The 18694-nt window shown below is 31.6% G+C and overlaps 1 protein-coding gene across 2 annotated transcripts in view; it reads right to left on the reverse strand.

Annotated features, from left to right (window-relative positions):
- Positions 1 to 3030: 3030 nt before the first annotated feature.
- fz4 (frizzled 4) overlaps positions 3031 to 18694 on the reverse strand; it is an 84419-nt gene continuing 68755 nt past the window's right edge. For both annotated transcript variants that reach the window (XM_075299472.1, XM_075299471.1), the window contains exons 3-4: positions 15551 to 15813; positions 3031 to 4595 (exon numbers count right to left, since the gene is read on the reverse strand). In XM_075299472.1, coding sequence (XP_075155587.1) covers positions 3847 to 4595; positions 15551 to 15813 — 1012 coding nt within the window. In that variant the 3' untranslated portion in view covers positions 3031 to 3846. The remainder of the gene's footprint in view (positions 4596 to 15550; positions 15814 to 18694) is intronic.

Raw genomic sequence — 18694 nt, forward strand, 5'->3', positions numbered from 1 at the left:
TTTCAATTTGAAGTGGGGATATCATTCATACAAATATAGGTTGAAAAGTATTTGCAACAATGTTAATTTTGAATTCGACTCGCATCGAAAATTGTTTGACAAATTATTGAGTAGCGATGCATTTCAATTTGAGGATAACACTTGAGATATTTTGCTAATGTGTTGAATTTCTGTGTTGAGGGTAATGTCTGTTTTTTGTTGAGAACGCGATTTTCTCAACAATTTCTCAACTTGAATCTTACCCTAATCCTTTGAAAAAATGTTTGAAAAATTGTTGAAATTTAGCATTTTTCAAACGTTTGTGTTTATTGGGAAGTAATATAATTCCTACAGACTTCTTGGAAGAAGTTGTGTTGTAGAGATGCGATAGCAGTTTATTTATCGCTTTTGTTGGTTGGTAGTAGGTTAGCTTTTTTCACCAAAACAATAAATTAAATTTCTGGGTCTTTAAGAACACATAGACTTGTCAGATTTCAAATAAGCAAAACCAATCCATTCAAGATAAATCCAGCACAATTCCAGAAAAACAGTATATTTTTATTTTAGCAGTTTTTGGACCATAACACACACGAGTTACTATTTTTAATCATTGGGACTATTACGATTTTTCTCATATTTTTATCTGTTGTAATTGAGCGCGAGCTTATGTCCCAAAATTGCCTTTCACAACGTTTGTGGAAACGTAATTTTTTCATTTTTTGTGTTTGTTAACGGTGCGCATAAACACACATACTGCCAGGGTATTCAGAACTTAAAGTTTATTTAATTACATCTTGAAAGCGTGGTGAAAAACAGGGATTTTTGATTCAGTTGTTTACCGGTGTGGTACTTTCCTTATAACATAAATCGGGATACCCACATTGGGTAAAGCAATATGACCCAGAAGAGGCATTCGGCATCGTTGCAAAAATCAACGATTGGGATTATATAAATAAAGTCATTGCAATGGACTAACGGTACATTTCAATTTCTAACGCATAGCGTACTACGTTTTCACTAAATCAAAGCGTTCAAAACTTAGTGAATGGGGGGTTTCATGTATATTTGCTGGTAATAGCTTGAGTTTTAAGATGAGTATTAAGTTCAAGTTTAGCTGCTAAAGTGAAAACTAAATCAGTAAAAAAGGAATAAAATTATACACATTTGTTGCAAATTTTATTATAACTTGATGGGAAATAGCCCAAAGCAAATTTTCACAAAGTTTGTATTCCTCAAAATGGATTATTAAAGAAAAGTAATCGTGAAAAAATGATTTTAGCGGCTAAACTCGAACTTGATACCCACCTTTAGGGCTCATGTATTTTCTACTTACTATATTGAGTTACATATAGAAATTTAATCGCTGAAACTTTCAGCCAAATTCAGAAGTTATACCACTGTTAGTTAAAATGTTAAAAGCATGCACTCAATGTTGATGAAGTCTTTGGAAGTCTCTACCCCCATTAATGCATTTTATTCGCAGCGCAACATTTAAAAAAAAACGTATAGAGTTACTTTCATTAAAATGTTAATTGTTATTCGTATTTTCTTATTTTTGTAATCTTATACATTATTTGCTAAAAATTCATTGTTAATTTATCATATGTAGTTTAAAATCAAGTCATATCTATGTATATAATGGTCATAGACATACATAGTTCCAAAAATTTTCTGACATTTCGTTTTGATTTTTTCGTAAAGAGTCAGTCCCAAACATTAATTTCCCCGCATTTGTTTTTTTGTTGTTCGTAAAGAGCAATGCTGCTCAAAATTAAATTTCGTATTTTCGCGGTTTTGGTCACAATTTTTTGTTCAAATATGAACTTTAATATATTAATTTATTTATAAATCCTCTGGTACATTATAAACGGTCTAATTTTGTGTAAAATTGGCAAACTACAAAAAGGAAAACGAAAGAGATTGTAAGCGTGCTCTTATTTTTCTCGTTTATTCTTAATCTTCGGAACTGTCAAACATTGACACCCATGGCTCATCTATGTATTATAATGTCTATGATAATGGTCACACATTACTAGGCCAAGGAATCTCATGAAAATTCATGTTTTTACTGGTGATCCTAAAACAGACACGGTTAAGTTATCTTTGCGAATCGTGGAATTTGCTGTTAAATGGCATTCATTCGTTTTTGCATATTTTGCTAAAAATATCCGTTTTTGCATATTTTTGCGCATATTTTAACACATTTCCCAATAAATACATATTTTTGTGCATATTTTGTTTTTTTTTTTTTGTGCATTATCTATTTGAAAAAGTAAAACCCCCTAATATTTAGCACATCGAAAAATTTGCCGAAGTAGTATTCGAGCTTGACGATTCCGAGTCAATATCCATTAAGCGCGTAAAAGAACTGATACACTTGCTTTCTCTCAAATCTCAATTGATTTTTGTGCAAGCAAGTATGGGGTTTTGTGCGAAGTAATAAAAAACTAGAAGGACAAAATTCTTTGGCATTTGCAGCCGATTTCATAAATAATTTTTTTAAGAAAATAAATGATGTAGAAGGCTTAATTGGCCAAAAAATTAAACAATGTTCTCTTTAAAAATAAAGGTTTCATTGAAATGAAGTAAATATTATACAGGAATATTGGATTTTGGAGTAAATTGTTCTCACAAAAATTACACAATAAAAGAAGTGTGTGTGTGTGTGACGAGGAACATTAAAATTAAATTTTGAAACAATTAAGCGTACCCATAAATATATGATTTCATATAAGATGAATATAAGATTTCATAAAAATATTGCATTTAGATCTGTACATTTATCAAGAACGAATGTTATCAGTGATTTGTTGGATTTCTTCAAATAATTTATAAGAAGCTTTTAACTATTGGCTTTTCACAAAATACCAAAAAAGTTCGAACGTTGACAGAGGTAATACATACTCAGCGGTTTTTTCTTGCTTGTGTACCTTATGTTGGCATAACCATAGAAGGAGAATTGTTATACAGTTGAGCTCCCAAAGTCTTTATTGTTTGTAAGAAACACATTGATATAAGAATCCCATAAATTAACTAATAACGTGGTACAAATTAAATAATTTGAACTTTATTCCGTTAGTAAAAATAGTTATTTTACAAAATATTTTATATCTAATGTACATACTATATGATATAGCTATCATGGAAATACATAAATAAATTCAAATATAATTAATTCCATATTTATTTTTATCAGATAAATAAAACAGTTAAAATAGAACTAAATGTAATAATTTCTAAAAATAATGGCACGAATATTATAATTATTTAAGTACTCTTGCAAAAAAAAAAAATTATTATAATTGATCAAAAACTTATGTAAAACATTTTATGTCAAAGTGTCTGACAAAAATAATGTTATGATAAGTTGAATACAGTTGATACAAATATCTGTATTTTTGAACTCTTTGTACATTTCCAAGCCTGTTTGCAAATACAGACCATATGTTTAAACCAAAAATTATACAGAAATACAATACGGGTGTTTGAAAAAAGAAAAACTATTTTTTCAACCAACTTTTCATTATGTAGTACACAAAAGATTATTTTATGAAGGACATATACGTTTATTACTAATTCCAATCTATATTCTTTATCTACCAAATCCTTAAAGTGATTGTTAGTTCCATTTTCACACTTCACATAGTATAAAGGCATTTCCTGAAATTTCATATAAAATTTGTGATTTGCATACTGTATTTCAATTTGGGAGTTATTCTTCTTAGACATTCAAAACGGCATATCGTGGATTCTATAATATAAAAACTTTACAAGGAATATGAAATATAAATACCATATACTTTTAGTTGAAGGCAATACATTGATGTATATCACAGACTTATATAATATAGGATGCAAAATTGGCTGTTAAAGTATAGTTTCATCGTCGAACTGATAAACAACATTGGCTCTGTTTTTACCGAAATAGTTTATATAGCTCTGTGGTGATTGCTTTTGAACAATTTTATTATGTTGCGAGAGGGGATCGTGATAATGTTTTAATACTATTCCACAGTTTCTATGCGACTTGCCGTGAGTTATAGGTAAATTTGTTTGTTGACGCACAGACTGATAAGATACCGTACTGTATGATTTGCTCGTTGATTGCAAACTATTTCCAACATACGATTGTGCTTGCACTGAAGGAGTTTTAATTGAAGAAGTTTTCGACTTGGAAAATTTGGGGACACGATTTTTATAAATAGATAGCACTTTTGGAACTAAAATCCAGGCAGAACAAATAATTGGGAGTAATAATTCCATAAAAGTTTTTGTCATAAATGGCCACATTGGTGTTTCTCTATACACAATAAATGGTTTTCGCGATGCGATATAGGGAGAAAGATTTATCCATACATCAATGTTTGCAAATTCATAAATAACCGCCATAAGTAATGTAGCAAATGGAAGGCAATACATAATTAAGAATGATCCTGATATATTACATTTGTTTTGCAGCATTAATGAATCTGTAGTGTGTACAATTTCTTTATTTCTACGATGAACTAGGTAGCCAGAAGCCAAATTCATTGATCCAAAAATCCAGTAGCAAAATAGTGGAGTAGCTACCAATATCTGCAAGCCTTTTTCCGATTGATTTCCAACAAAACAAGTACCTGTAAAAACGAAACTTATTTAGTTCAAAATATATACGTATATTATAGGTTACAAAAATATTTAAACGGAAGATCAGTTAATATAATAATAATGATTGCCTCAATCAAATTCGGCATAGTTCTTTTTACCGAAAGTCGAGTAGTGCAAAGTCGCGGTGGATTCAAATTACGCAATATTACAATAGTATACCAACTTTGAGTTGATTTCTTACGGAATCAACGTATATGTATGTTACAAAATCGCCAGCAAGTTTGATTGAATGGTGAAATTCAGTACAATCCAATACACCTTATTTAAGTTGTAAATCCTACCAACATTAATCAAATACTGTAATTAAAAAGATTTTGTATATCTTGTAGTATGCGAATGAATAAATAAAATAAAATAAATAAATATGCCTTTTGCTGTACAAATGATTAGCTGATGGCCTCAGTTGCCAATGCTTTTTATACAGGGTATAATAAGTTTGATCTGCCAAAAAATGTGCCTACCAGAAATATTGATTTTAGACCCCATAAAATATATACCTCCTGAGTCGATCTAGCGGTTGGTGTCCGTCCGTCTGTCCATGTATTTGTTGTTCACAGGATTCCGGTCGCAATTATTAACCGATTTTGATGAAATTTGGTACAGGGAGTTTTTTGGGCACAAGGACGAACGCTATTGAATTTGGAAGAAATCGGATCAAATTTAGATATAGCTCCCATATATATATGTATCGCCCGATTTCAACAAATGGGGTCACGCTGCGCTTTTTTTCAAACGGGTCGCTACCAAATTTGGCAAAAGGTAATATTTTTCATCTCCCTTCACGTCTGCAAAATTTCATCCAAATCGGTACAGATTTAGATATAGCTCTCATATATATGTATCGCCCGATTTTCCCAAATTTCGCCATAGAACCCTTATTTATTAACCGATCTTACTCAAAGTTGGCTAGATCCAGTCCTCTATGTACTAACTAACTAAAATTTCATCGAAATCGGTTCAGATGTAGATATAGCTCCCATATATGTATCGCCCGATTTTGAAAAATTCGCCCCTAATAACCTTATGTTTGACCATACAGACCTCATTTCTTAATTGATCTTACTCATATCTTGCACAAGGTAACCTTTTGTGGTATTAATCAAAACCGAAAAATATTATGAAAATTGGTTCAGATTTAGATATAGGTTCCACATATATGCATTGCTCGATTTTCCCAAATATGGCCATAATACTCTTATTTATTACCAATGTTACTCAAATTTCAAATTTTGATGTACTAGCCGATCGTATTTATACGTACTTGTAGCTCTCACATAAGAATATTGCTTGATTTTTACAAATTTGGATTTATTACCCACACTAATTGAACGATTTTCTCTTTTTTAATAATGGGCTCAATATTAGTGGCAAACTAACTCCGTAGGTGCAATATCAACTACAGCCAGCGTTGCTAGAAGTAGGGGAAATTCCCTATATGTTGGGTTTTTCTAATATTTAGCGTCTTGTAGGGACGTACCCAGCAAAAACTAGGTAACCACATCTCATTACAATTGACATTACCAGGAGTAAAGCTGTCATTACACGTTGCATTACATTGCGGCGAGTTATAATGACTAACTTGTAATGACAAAAATAAATACTTCTCGGTAATTTTTCGAATTGTTATTCTCAAATTTTTAGGCAGTTGTAGTTAACGAATTAATAAAATAGAATAAATGATGGCACCATTAGGTATAATTATTAACATAATCGAGCACTTACATAAAAAATCAAAAAGAATATGTAATGTAACGGTAATTCTGAAAATTTTTCCGTTAAGAAATTTTTATCACAAATATTTCATAATAATTGTGTTAATCACATTATCATATTATGTTTTAAATAAATGCTTTTTTATACCTCATTCACATTACACTTCCAAAATGCGCTTAAACTAAATTTCAAATGCCATTTGCCTTATAAAAAAGAGTCTTAAAATCCACTTTTAGTAGATTTGGAACCTTATGTGAATTGGCTATTGGATATATTATAACGTAATTCACGAATCCAACTCCATTAAACAACCTACATTTATTTATATTTTAAGTGTGAAATTAATTTGCGTGTAATCTTATTTAGATTATTTATTAGATTTTTTGTTTATTTATACAATATTCGTTTCTATTCAAGTAGTTCTCCTATTACAACATCACTCGCCATATTTTGATCCATTGTAATCGGCGATAGAAATCAATATTTTCGAGATTTGGTTGGCTGAGACAATAAATGGCTATTTTGCAAACTTTGGTGTATCTACGAATAAGTCATTACATATTAGGTGATTATATGCTTTAAATGCACTATTTATTTTATGGCCGAAAGTATGCCTGGGGAGAAGTACTTTCCTTCTAGGACATGCGTATGTAAATGTAATCCGAAGCGATGCCAATTAATAAGTGGTTATTAATTTTTAAATAGGCTTACCTACAAGATTACCGGGTAATGAGAATTTTTGCTGGGTTACGTTAGAGTATCATATATACGATCATGAACTTCTCTTCCAGACGTTTTTTCAATGGTTTATACTTTTCTGGCTGAAAATGCCCTTTGTAAATACGATTTTTTTTGAAAATTTGGCTTTTTCGCATCGAAAATTTTTGAACCACTTAAGTTATCACAGATCCAATTATACACGATTATTCGTCATCTTAATACCTTTCATTTAAGAACCAACAACGATATAATCGGACATTTTTAACTCGAGATATAATTTGTTTAGAGAGAAAAGAGCGAAAAAATAAAAACAGGATATCTCAAAAACTGCTCCATAGAACATTTTTAAACATTTTTTTTTTCGAATTCAGCAGATCAAAATACATAAGAAAAGTCGACTCTCATCAAGTGTACATTTTCAGTGTAAACTAGTGTAATTTAACTTAATGCAAATAAAATGGCTAATCTAAATTGATGAATATTTTTTCCTTTAGTTTCGAAGGAACTTTTTTCTGGGTGTAGTGCTCCTATTACAGCATTACTCGCCATATTTTGATCCATTGTAATCGGCGATAGAAATCAATATTTTCGAGATTTGGTTGCCTGAGGCAATAAGTGGCTATTTTACAAGCTTTGGTGTATCTACGAATAAGTGATTACATATTAGATTATTATATGCTTTAAAAGCACTACTTATTTCATGGCCGAAAGTATGCCTGGGGAGAAGTACTTTCCTCCTAGGACATGCGTATGTAAATGTAATCCGGAGCGATGCCAATTAATATGTAGTTATTATTTTTTAAAACGGCTTACCTACAAGATTACCGGGTAATGAGAGTTTTTGCTGGGTAGGGCCACAATGTAGTGACATTTTCACTCAACACAATTTGTAATAATTTTTACATTTTGGTGGCTCTAGAAGCCGGCATGGCTTGATCTTTAACAATGTGTGGTAACAACAGTAACCACTCGTGCCAAAAAAATCTAACAACATTTGAAGATTACCACAAATTACCAAACAAATATTTCTATAGACATTTTTGTCAAAACTTTATTCCTGTAGAAAATTTTGTCAACATTTTATTTCTATAGAAAATTTTGTCAAAATTGTATTTCTATAGAAATTTTTTTCAAAATAGTATTTCTATAACAAATATAAAAATAAATATTTCTATGGAATTTTTTCTCAAAATTTTATTTCTATAAAATTTATTATCAAAATTTTATTTTTATAGAAAAATTTCTCACAAAAATTTGTTTATAGAAACTTTTTCCAAAATTTTATTTCTATAGAGATTTAAAACAAAAAAAATCTATTTTTGGTAGAATTCTACCAACTGTGGCAACTGTGGTGGTAAGACAAATTTATATTCTAAGCTATGTGCGTTGCATATCCATGTTTTAAGATAATAAAGTATATAGAACCATTTTTGTTTTGTAAAATTTGTTTAAATTTATCGAAAGATATTGTAGGGAAAATTGTTTTGGAATAAATGGGAAAGTAGGGAACATTTTTTGTCCTTGTAGGGTAAACCGAACATTTTCCCTGGCAACACTGACTATGAGCTAGTCAGATTGTTTGCAAATACAGACCATATTTCTATAGACATTTTTGTCAAAATTTTATTCCTGTAGAAAATTTTGTCAACATTTTATTTCTATAGAAAATTTTGTCAAAATTGTATTTCTATAGAAATTTTTTTCAAAATAGTATTTCTATAACATATATAAAAATAAATATTTCTATGGAATTTTTTTCTCAAAATTTTATTTCTATAAAATTTATTATCAAAATTTTATTTTTATAGAAAAATTTCTCACAAAAATTTGTTTATAGAAACTTTTTCCAAAATTTTATTTCTATAGAGATTTAAAACAAAAAAAATCTATTTTTGGTAGAATTCTACCAACTGTGGCAACTGTGGTGGTAAGACAAATTTATATTCTAAGCTATGTGCGTTGCATATCCATGTTTTAAGATAATAAAGTATTTAGAACCATTTTTGTTTTGTAAAATTTGTTTAAATTTATCGAAAGATATTGTAGGGAAAATTGTTTGGGAATAAATGGGAAAGTAGGGAACATTTTTTGTCCTTGTAGGGTAAACCGAACATTTTCCCTGGCAACACTGACTATGAGCTAGTCAGATTGAGACAAAGCACCCTTAATTTTCTTAAATATGCAACTGCGGTTTATCTCCCAGACCTATATCAATGTTACCCCAGAAATCCTTATGAATACCAATTCAGTAAGAGTGGTTTAGGGTATGATATAGTCGGCCCCGCCCGACTTTCTACTTTACTTACTTGTTTTCTTTTTATACCCTTCACCACTATTGTGGTACCGGGTATAAGTTTGTGCATTTGTGTGTAACGCCAAGAAGGAAAGGTTAGATCCGTCTGTCTGTAAATGTAAATTTGTGTGCAAAGTAAAGGTCGCAGTTTAAGTCCGATCGTCCTCAAATTTGGCACAGAGTTTTACTTTGGCTCAAATACAATCTCTATTGTTTTTGAAAAAAAATCGGTTCAGATTTAGATATAGCCGCCATATATATTTATCACCGATCTGGTCATAATTGACGTATTTATCAACGTATTTTCTTAAAATTTCGCAAGGCTGAATATTTTGGGACTCTTGTAAAATATGCAAAATATCAGCCAAATCGGTTCAGATTTAGATATAGCTCCCATATATATCTTTCGCCCGATTTGGGTTTATATGGCCTTAAAAGCCTTGAAATTTTGCACAAGGAGTATGTTTAATAGTATCGTTAATTGTGCCAAATTGAGTTGAAGTCGGTTCAGATTTAGATATAGCTCCCATATATATCTTTCGTTCAATTTTCCGTCATATGACCATATATATATATATATATATATATATATATATATATATATATATATATATATATATATATATATATATATATATATATATATATATATATATATATATATATATATATATATATATATATATATATATATATATATATATATATATATATATATATATCATAAAAAATGTTAGGGAAATCTAAATATCTAAAGTTTGTATTTTCATACAGACATTCGGTAACCTTGCCAAAATAATGTTTCCTACCGTTTTAAATATACTTTTAAGTATAAAAAAATTTTACCATTTTATTTTACTTCAATAAAAATTTACTAACAAATGTTAAAAAATTTGAAATGTAGTTAGAGCTTTTTGTTTCAGAAAATCAAACGCTAAACGGACGTAACTAACATATCTTTTACACTATTAAAATAAATCTTTTTTTCAATTTTTAATGTATCGGTGTTATACAAGTTACACCGAAAAAAAATCTCTAAAAAAGTAAAATTCATAGATTTATACAGTTTTTCGTTTCTCCTTTTATATATTCTTTTTGAGATAAGTAAACTGTTCCATTATCATTGCTGTGAGTTTCCCAAATATAAATTCAAGTCACTCATGTCATCAACATTAACTAGTACATGGACAACAGAATCATTCTCTCCTTTGACATAAAGGCGTGGATCGGTTTTAAGAAGAAATATGATGATATAATCCCGAAGTGAATGTATACGAAGATAAGATTTCTTTTGCTGTACGTACATATAAAAATGTATATTGGATATCGAATAAGTTTCCAGAATGATAGAAGATATATCGAAGAGATTGGAAAATTATTATTGCATGTGTAGTGAGCAGCAAAAGTCATGACATCCCCTGCTTCTGAAGCTGCTACAATTTCGGCTTCCTTAGTAGATGTTGCAACTGTAGTTTGGCGTTGACTTGTCCACGATACCGCACCTCCACAATAGTTGATAATAATGCCTGTCGTTGACCTTCCACATCCACCTTCTTCTCTTGAGATGTGTTATCCAATTTTCTTGACAAGACCACAATGCTAAATGCTAAGTCCGGACGAGTGCCTAACATTAAATACATAATTGCCCCAACGGCTTGTCTGTAAGGAAAACCCACTGAGTCATTTTCTATATTATTTACTTGATCGCTTGATTTAAACATGGGAGTATCTACTTTCCTACAGGAACTGAAACCAAACCTCTTTAATATGTTCTTGGCGTATGATTTCTGAGAAATTTTTATTTTATCTTTATAATTACTTATTTCGATTCCAAGGAAAAAACTTGGCTCCTTCTGTACAATTTTTAATTCTTTCTTTAAATCACATAGAAACTGTTCTAAATCATTGATGTCATTGGCTGCAGTCAATCCATCATCCACATAGAGAACTAGAAACAGTTTTCTTCCATTTCTTTCCCTGATGTAAAAGCTCGGATCCGATTCACTTGTTTTAAATCATTTCTTAGAATGAACGATCCAAATATTTTGTTCCAGCATCGCGGTGATTGCTTTAGTCCATATAAACTTCTTTCAAGTTTACATACCTGTCTTGAACCGTCGAATTGTGGTATATGAAGTCCATCTTTGGCAACTGTACTTAAAAGAGCGCGCACAGTCTCCATTCTAGCTACGGGACTAAAAGTTTCTCCGTAATCGACACCTTCGCGTTGGTTGAATCCCTTTATCACTAAATGTGCTTTAAAATTTTCTACAGTGCCGTCAGGATTTGCTTTGACTCGGTATACCCATTTGCACGGAAGAGCTTTGTACCCGTGTGGCAGATCTGTTAATTTCCACGTTTGATTTTCTTTTAAAGAAGCAAGTTCACTTTTCATAGCATGCATCCAATAATGGTTTTCTTTACTTTGCATCGCTTCTTTAAATGTTGAAATAGTCATAACATAGTCATCATACCACTTACTTTTTATCATATTTCTATCACGTAGACGTGTTGCGTATGGTATATTTTCCAAATCGTCTTGAGTCTTATTTTGGCGAAGTTCTTCAAGAGATTGATTGGGATATTGATAGTTCTCATTGTCACTTTCATCATTGGTATTATTTTCGAGGATATTTTCATTTTCGTTATCTCTTGATGACTGACATGATTTTCCCTCTCGGTATCATTATTGACTTGTTCTTTCTCATTGGAAAATTCATCAGTATCTTTGACTTTAAGTCTTTAATATTGCATTCGTCGGATGTTTTGTTGGTTGTTTTCGTCAAACTAACATCTCTTGACAATTGAACACTATCCGTTTTCGGTACATAAATTATGTAGCGTTCATCGGCGTCATAACCAACAAGATATCGTTTAAAAGCTTTTTTGTCTAGTTTTGTTCTTTTAACTTTTGGTATATGCGCGTAGCAGGTAGTACCAATAACCCTCAAATGCTTCAAGCGAGGCTTTTTCTTCATCCACAATTCGTATGGTGATATATCTTTAATGCTTGACTTTCCTGTCCGAATCAAAACATAAATTGCCGTATTTACAAACTCAGCCCACAATTTATCTGAGAACTCCACATTTTGATTGCTATATTTAAATTTCTACTACTGTTCGATTTTCCCATTCTGCGTTCCCATTCTGTTCCGGTGTATATGGTGCTGTCTTCCTTTGTGTAATTCCATAATGATCCAAAATGCTTTTAATTTCCTTATTGCAAAATTCTGTACCATTGTCACTCAATAACTCCTTTACAGTGTGACCTAAGTTCTTCGCATGAATTATAATTTTCTTCAATGAATCCTTAACTTCTGATTTATGTTCTATAAAGTATCCGTATGGGGACTTAATAAAATTATCTTTCAAAGTAACTAAATACCTTTTTCCTTGAAAGGATGGTGGAAAAGGTACACACACATCTGAAGATATTAATTCACCTGGTTTTGTTGGTATTTTCCTTGTACCAAATGGTAGCTTATGCGCCTTTCCATATATGCATGGCTCACATACGAGGGCAGTTCAGAAACTTCTTAGCCTAGCACAAAAAGCGTGGTATGAACAGAAAAAAGTTAAGTGTTTTGGAAACTTCCATCTCTGTTATGAACACATGTTAAATTTTGTTTCGATCTGGCAACTCCTTAATATAGAAACAGGTGTTCAAAAAAGACGATAAATTAGAAATGCGTGCTGTTATTAAAAAAGGTTTATCGGGACAAGAAATTCATAATGATATGGTGAATGTGTTAGGTGAAAGTGATCCTTCATATACAACAGTAAAACATTGGGTTGCTGAATTTAAACGTGGTCGTACAAGCATTGAAGATGAACGACGTAGTGGACGTCCAAAAACAGCAACAACAACAGAAATTGTAGCCAAAGTGCATGATATGGTATTAAATGATTGACGAATAGAAATGCGTGAAGTTGCTAATATCATGGGCATCTCAAATGATCGAGTCCATTTAATTTTGCATGAAGAACTACAGATGAAAAAGCTTTCTGCAAGATGGGTGCGCATTTGTTAACACTCGACCAAAAACGCATAAGAATGAACATTTCTCAAGCTTGTTTGGATCGTTTTTAACGAAAAAATCTATTATAAGCGTCGTTTCATAACTGTTGATGAGACATGGATCTACCACTATACTCCAGAGACAATAGAACAATCCAAACAATGGACTAAAGCTGGAGGAAGTGCCCCAAAAGAAGGCAAAAACAATTCAATCGGCTGGTAAGGTTATGGCAACGATTTTTTGGGACTTCAAAGGTATTTTATTGATTGACTATCTAAAAAGGGTAAAACATTAAATTCAGAGTACTATTGCAACCTTTTGGATCAATTAAATGTACAAATTCGTGAAAAACGTCCTGGCTTACAACACAAAATAATTTTTCATCAAGACAACGCACCAGCGCACAAGAGTGTTTTAACAATGGCTAAAATCAACGAATTAAAGTACGAGTTGCTTGACCACCTTGACCCACATTATTTTCCTGATTTAGCTCCCAGTGACTTTTACTTGTTCCCAAATCTAAAATTTTCCTTGCAGGCAAGCGTTTTACCTCAAATGAAGATGCAATTACAGTTGTAAACCACTATTTTGAAGACATTGAAGAAAATTATTTTAATCAAGGATAGAGTTGCTAGAAAAGCGTTGGACTAAGTGTATTGAAGTTTCAGCAGATTATATTGAAAAATAAAAATATCTTTGAAAAACTAACTAACTAAACTTTCATTGATAGGCTAAGAAGTTTCCTAACCGCCCTCGTAATTCTCTGTTGTCTTCAATTTTAACGCCAAATTCTTGTCCTTGCCCTGATGACCCCATCTTTTGTGATAAAGTAGAAGTGTTGAGGTGTTTTCTGATGCTATATTGACTTTGTATCTTGGAAATGGCTCGAAAGCTGCTTTAAATAATGAGCCTTCTCTCACTCTGTAACCACATAAAGCAACCTGACAATTTACTTCTAAGGAACAGCGGTTCGTATTCGATTTGAAGATGCTATTTTTATTTCTATCGTGACTCGCCAACACTGAAAACAGATTTCTAGATATTTCGGGAACATACCAGACATCACAAAGATTCATCTTTATAAGCTTGTTAACTTTTGAAGCAATTGGAATTGTTCCTTTCCCTACCGCCTTTAGTAGTTCAGATCCTGCAGCTTTTATAGTACATGGAGTTTTGAATTCTTCAAAATCTGAAAACCATTCTCGTGAACTTGTCACATGTTTTGTAGCACTATTATCTATCCACCAATCTTTACTTTGTGTGGTAGAGTTAGCTTCACTACTTAAAACATTGAACGCTACACTTGACTTGATATCTGTACTGTTCGGTGGTCGTCCATCTGCTATCCATTTCTTACAATCTCTTATCCAGTGCCCCTTTTTGTGGCAATAGTTGCAATTTCCGTAATTCTTTTTCGAGCTATGGGAGTTTTCTCAAATCTTCGCTTATCATTTTTTACTACTAGTGCTTCTTGATCATCTGCTTTTCCTGATGTTTTTTTTTTAAATTTCTTTCATACATACACAATTGATGTTATTTCCTCCAGCGTTCTTGCCTGATCCTTCGTTATAAGCATCCAACTGCTCTTAAAATTCTCGTACTCTTGTAATAATATTTGCATAATCTTACAAATCAGCAAAATCTCTGGCAATGGCTGCTCGGTTTTGTTCTTGAGCCCATTATTTAAGTCATTCCACAAAGTCTTGAGTTGAGCGACATCATAGATTTAGCAAAACTGTTAGCTTTTCTATAGCGATCACATGCATCCTTGTATTGTTTTATTTCAGCGGTCGATGTACCATCTTGTATTGGCAAAGGATAAATTAGAATACCATCGATAGCTTCCAAAGCTCCTTCATGGTAATCCAGCATATCTCGTATTTTTCTTCTCCATTTCTTCTCCAATAGCCATTCTGCCTCACCTTTTAGTGGCTTAATATGTTTAACCAAATCCATTATAATATTTATTCGTTGAGAAGTCTGGGCCTATAACCTTTTAAAGTATATGATAGCAAGTCTATATTTTATTTGAATGAAAAATTAAAAAAATGTCGATACACAAAATCTACATGAATAGTTACTATGTTGAAATACAATATTTTTGTAACAATTGAAAATACACAAAGTATTTATTATAATAAAATACAATGTGTAGATAACAACCTCAGTAAATACTTACCTAGCAATTCATCTGCATCGATTATTCTCGCAACGATCACTGCAGCCGTCTGAAAAGCTGGTAAACCCCATGCCATAAACTTCGCTAAATTACTCGTTGTGATATTTCCATTTGTTTTGTAAACATTTTTCCCTCTATATGATTTCATTGTGACACTGCTAGTATTCACATTATTGTAAACATCGCCTGCGTTGAGTGAATTAATAGTATCTTGACTATTACGGCGTACATCACGGTGCCAACCCAAGCATAAAATCGCCCACCTGCAAGAAAAACAAATGTATAAGATTGTAAACTCATGTACATTTGTTGCATTATAACATTGATTATATTTTTTACATTTTAAGAGAATTATTATAGCATTTATGAGACTGAGCGGCATTCAAACACCAATATTTCCAATGAAATAATATCAATTGGTAAAATCAATTTCAACAACCAACATGCTTGTTAATACGAATGTTGGTTTCCAGAAAACGGTGGGGGAAAAAACACTCAAATATAGCCAAAATGGATTAATTTTATAATTTATCAAAAAGTATTTGTTGTTAATTTATTTTCATTATAATTACGGTTTATTTTCAATAGTCAATGTGGTTGCAAATGTTTTGAACAGCACTGTAATGTCTCAAACATGCTATATTAGTGATATTCGAAGTAGAGGTCTGCATCGAATAACTTGTCACTACACACAAAAAATTTTTTCTCTGATTCAATCACCAAATTAATTGATCCGATTAATTTTTTAATTGAAATGTCTTCAATCACGAAAATGATAGTATCAATCACAGTTTTAATTGGGCATAGAAAAAATTCTTGATTAAAAAATTAATTGATTTTTTCAGCAAAATTCAATTAATTTTTTAATTGATTCAATTAAAAATTTAATTGATGTTGAATGCAAAACGCAATTAATTTATTAATTAAAAAGGGTAACTATTTTTAATTACTTAGTTAGATTGGCTTAGAGTTTTTATTTGGATTAACAAATGATTGTTTGAAATACATTTTTAATTAAAAAAGTAAAAACAAATCAGCACTTTTTTTAACTGAATTAGTCTTCCGAATTTGATTAAAAAGGTAATTGTATCAATTAATTTTTTAATTAAACATTTTAAAAATTTCAATCATTGACTTAATTAACTTAATGTTTCTATTATGATTAAAAAGTTAATTGTATCAATTAATTTATTAATTGAAAAAATTTTCAACTTCAATTAACTTTTTAATTGGAAATATTTTGCTGATATTTTTTTCTGTGTACATGTTTGCAATTCGCTGTCGAATATAGTACATACTCTGTCATTCTCTCATCGCAATTAGTGAAGTGAAGAGAACACTTGCTTGTCAAATACCAACAAGTACTTATCCGAAACAATATGTGTTCCGAAAAAAAAGGAACAATAAAAATGTAAGTACTTGAGAAAAAGTACAACATGGATTCTCTTCACTTCACGTGGTACCACAAGTATTTCTCAGTTATGTGCGAAGAAAAACTTTCCATTATTATTAATCATAGATATGTATGTATGTCACATATTTCATATATTTATGTATGTCACACACTTTCCTTAACGTTTGCCGTTCTTTATAACAAACCGAAAACATATATTGTGGAGAGTAACTGTTTTTTTGTATTTCTGAAACTGCACGTGGTACATGGAGTACTCTATGAAGTTTTGTTCTCGCAACATACTCGACGTGATCACTCTGAGTACACTTCAATAAGAGAGAAAGAGGAATATGTTTTTGTTGATAGTGAAAACATCAGAGTAGCAACAAGAAGTTACTCGTGGCTTTTGGTGTTCATCAAAATGTGTACCAATTGTTTTGCGACTCTCTCAAATAGATGTACTCAAGTAGCAAGTACACGTGTACTCTGCATTTACAAATGGAATTGTGCAGACCTCTAATTCGAAGTTTCGTCTTTGGTAAATCTGAATATTTTATCTTCACTAAAAATGTTATGTTTTACTCTTGGTGTGACGATTACAACAAAAGCAAAAAATTGAAAATAATTGCATAAAGATTCCTTTTGAATGTGATGGCTCTGCAATGATTGACATTGTAGTCCTTTTCCAATGTTTCTGCTCTATTCATTGTTCGAAATATTCGTGAAGTGAATTGCCTTCACTAGAACATTGAGTACTTCGAATAGGCTTGTGCAGGCATTTGATTTAGTACCAATTTGTGGAAAAACTTGTCGAATCACATACTGTAATTGTAAATCTTGTTGTATGTGAAATAGTGTATAAATAAATAAGTATAATATAAAAACTATATACCTCATGTCACAGCAATGTTAAAGGTGGAATTACATACCGCCCGGCCATGCATACGTACGTTATATGCTATTGACAAAAAAATAGTTTAAATGTGGGAACTACTATTGTTGCACGACAAAGTAACGGATGTATATGACTCATGAAGTTGGCGAGGTTTTAACTTTTGAAAGCGTCGGGTGTGTTGACAACAAAAACAACATGTAAACAAATCTACAAACAACATGTAAACAAATCTACAAAGGGTAGTTTTAGCCCAGTTAAGATCAGGCAAGTGCAGCCGCCTCAATTCCTATTTATCAGTGATTGATAGCAGCGTAGCTGACGTATGTCCAATTTGCAACCAAGGGCCACACGACACGCGTCATCTTTTCTCTTGCCCAGCTAAACCAACCCGACTTACCGCCAGGTCACTCTGGACGCACCCCACCTTAGTCGCAGAGTTCCTCGATCTGGCCACAAGCTGAAGTACCAAAGCGTATAACATAAAAAAGGATGAAATCACAATAAACTGTTACAACAACAACAACTACAACAACAACAAACAATCTAAAATAATGACGAGGACTTATTGAGGAAGTTAAAACCATTAAGTCCTTTACATTAAAAAGTTCGTGAAATATGAATACATATTCGAATGCAACGTATGAATTTGAACGGTATTGAGAATCCCCACCACGACGAAAACAGCCGTATAAGATACTCAAAACTTGTCGCGAAAGCGCCGTCCGTATTAAGAAGATGTTCCACGCCAAGTTACTGCATAAAAGATCGCATTAGTGCAATTATTAGGTGTCTTTTTAGATAATAAGAGCCCTTTCAAACTGTTAGACAATGTTCATTTTAATATAGTTGTAAAAGA

Source organism: Haematobia irritans, chromosome 3 (genome assembly GCF_050003625.1).
Source record: "Haematobia irritans isolate KBUSLIRL chromosome 3, ASM5000362v1, whole genome shotgun sequence".
NCBI classification, from domain to species: domain Eukaryota; kingdom Metazoa; phylum Arthropoda; class Insecta; order Diptera; family Muscidae; genus Haematobia; species Haematobia irritans.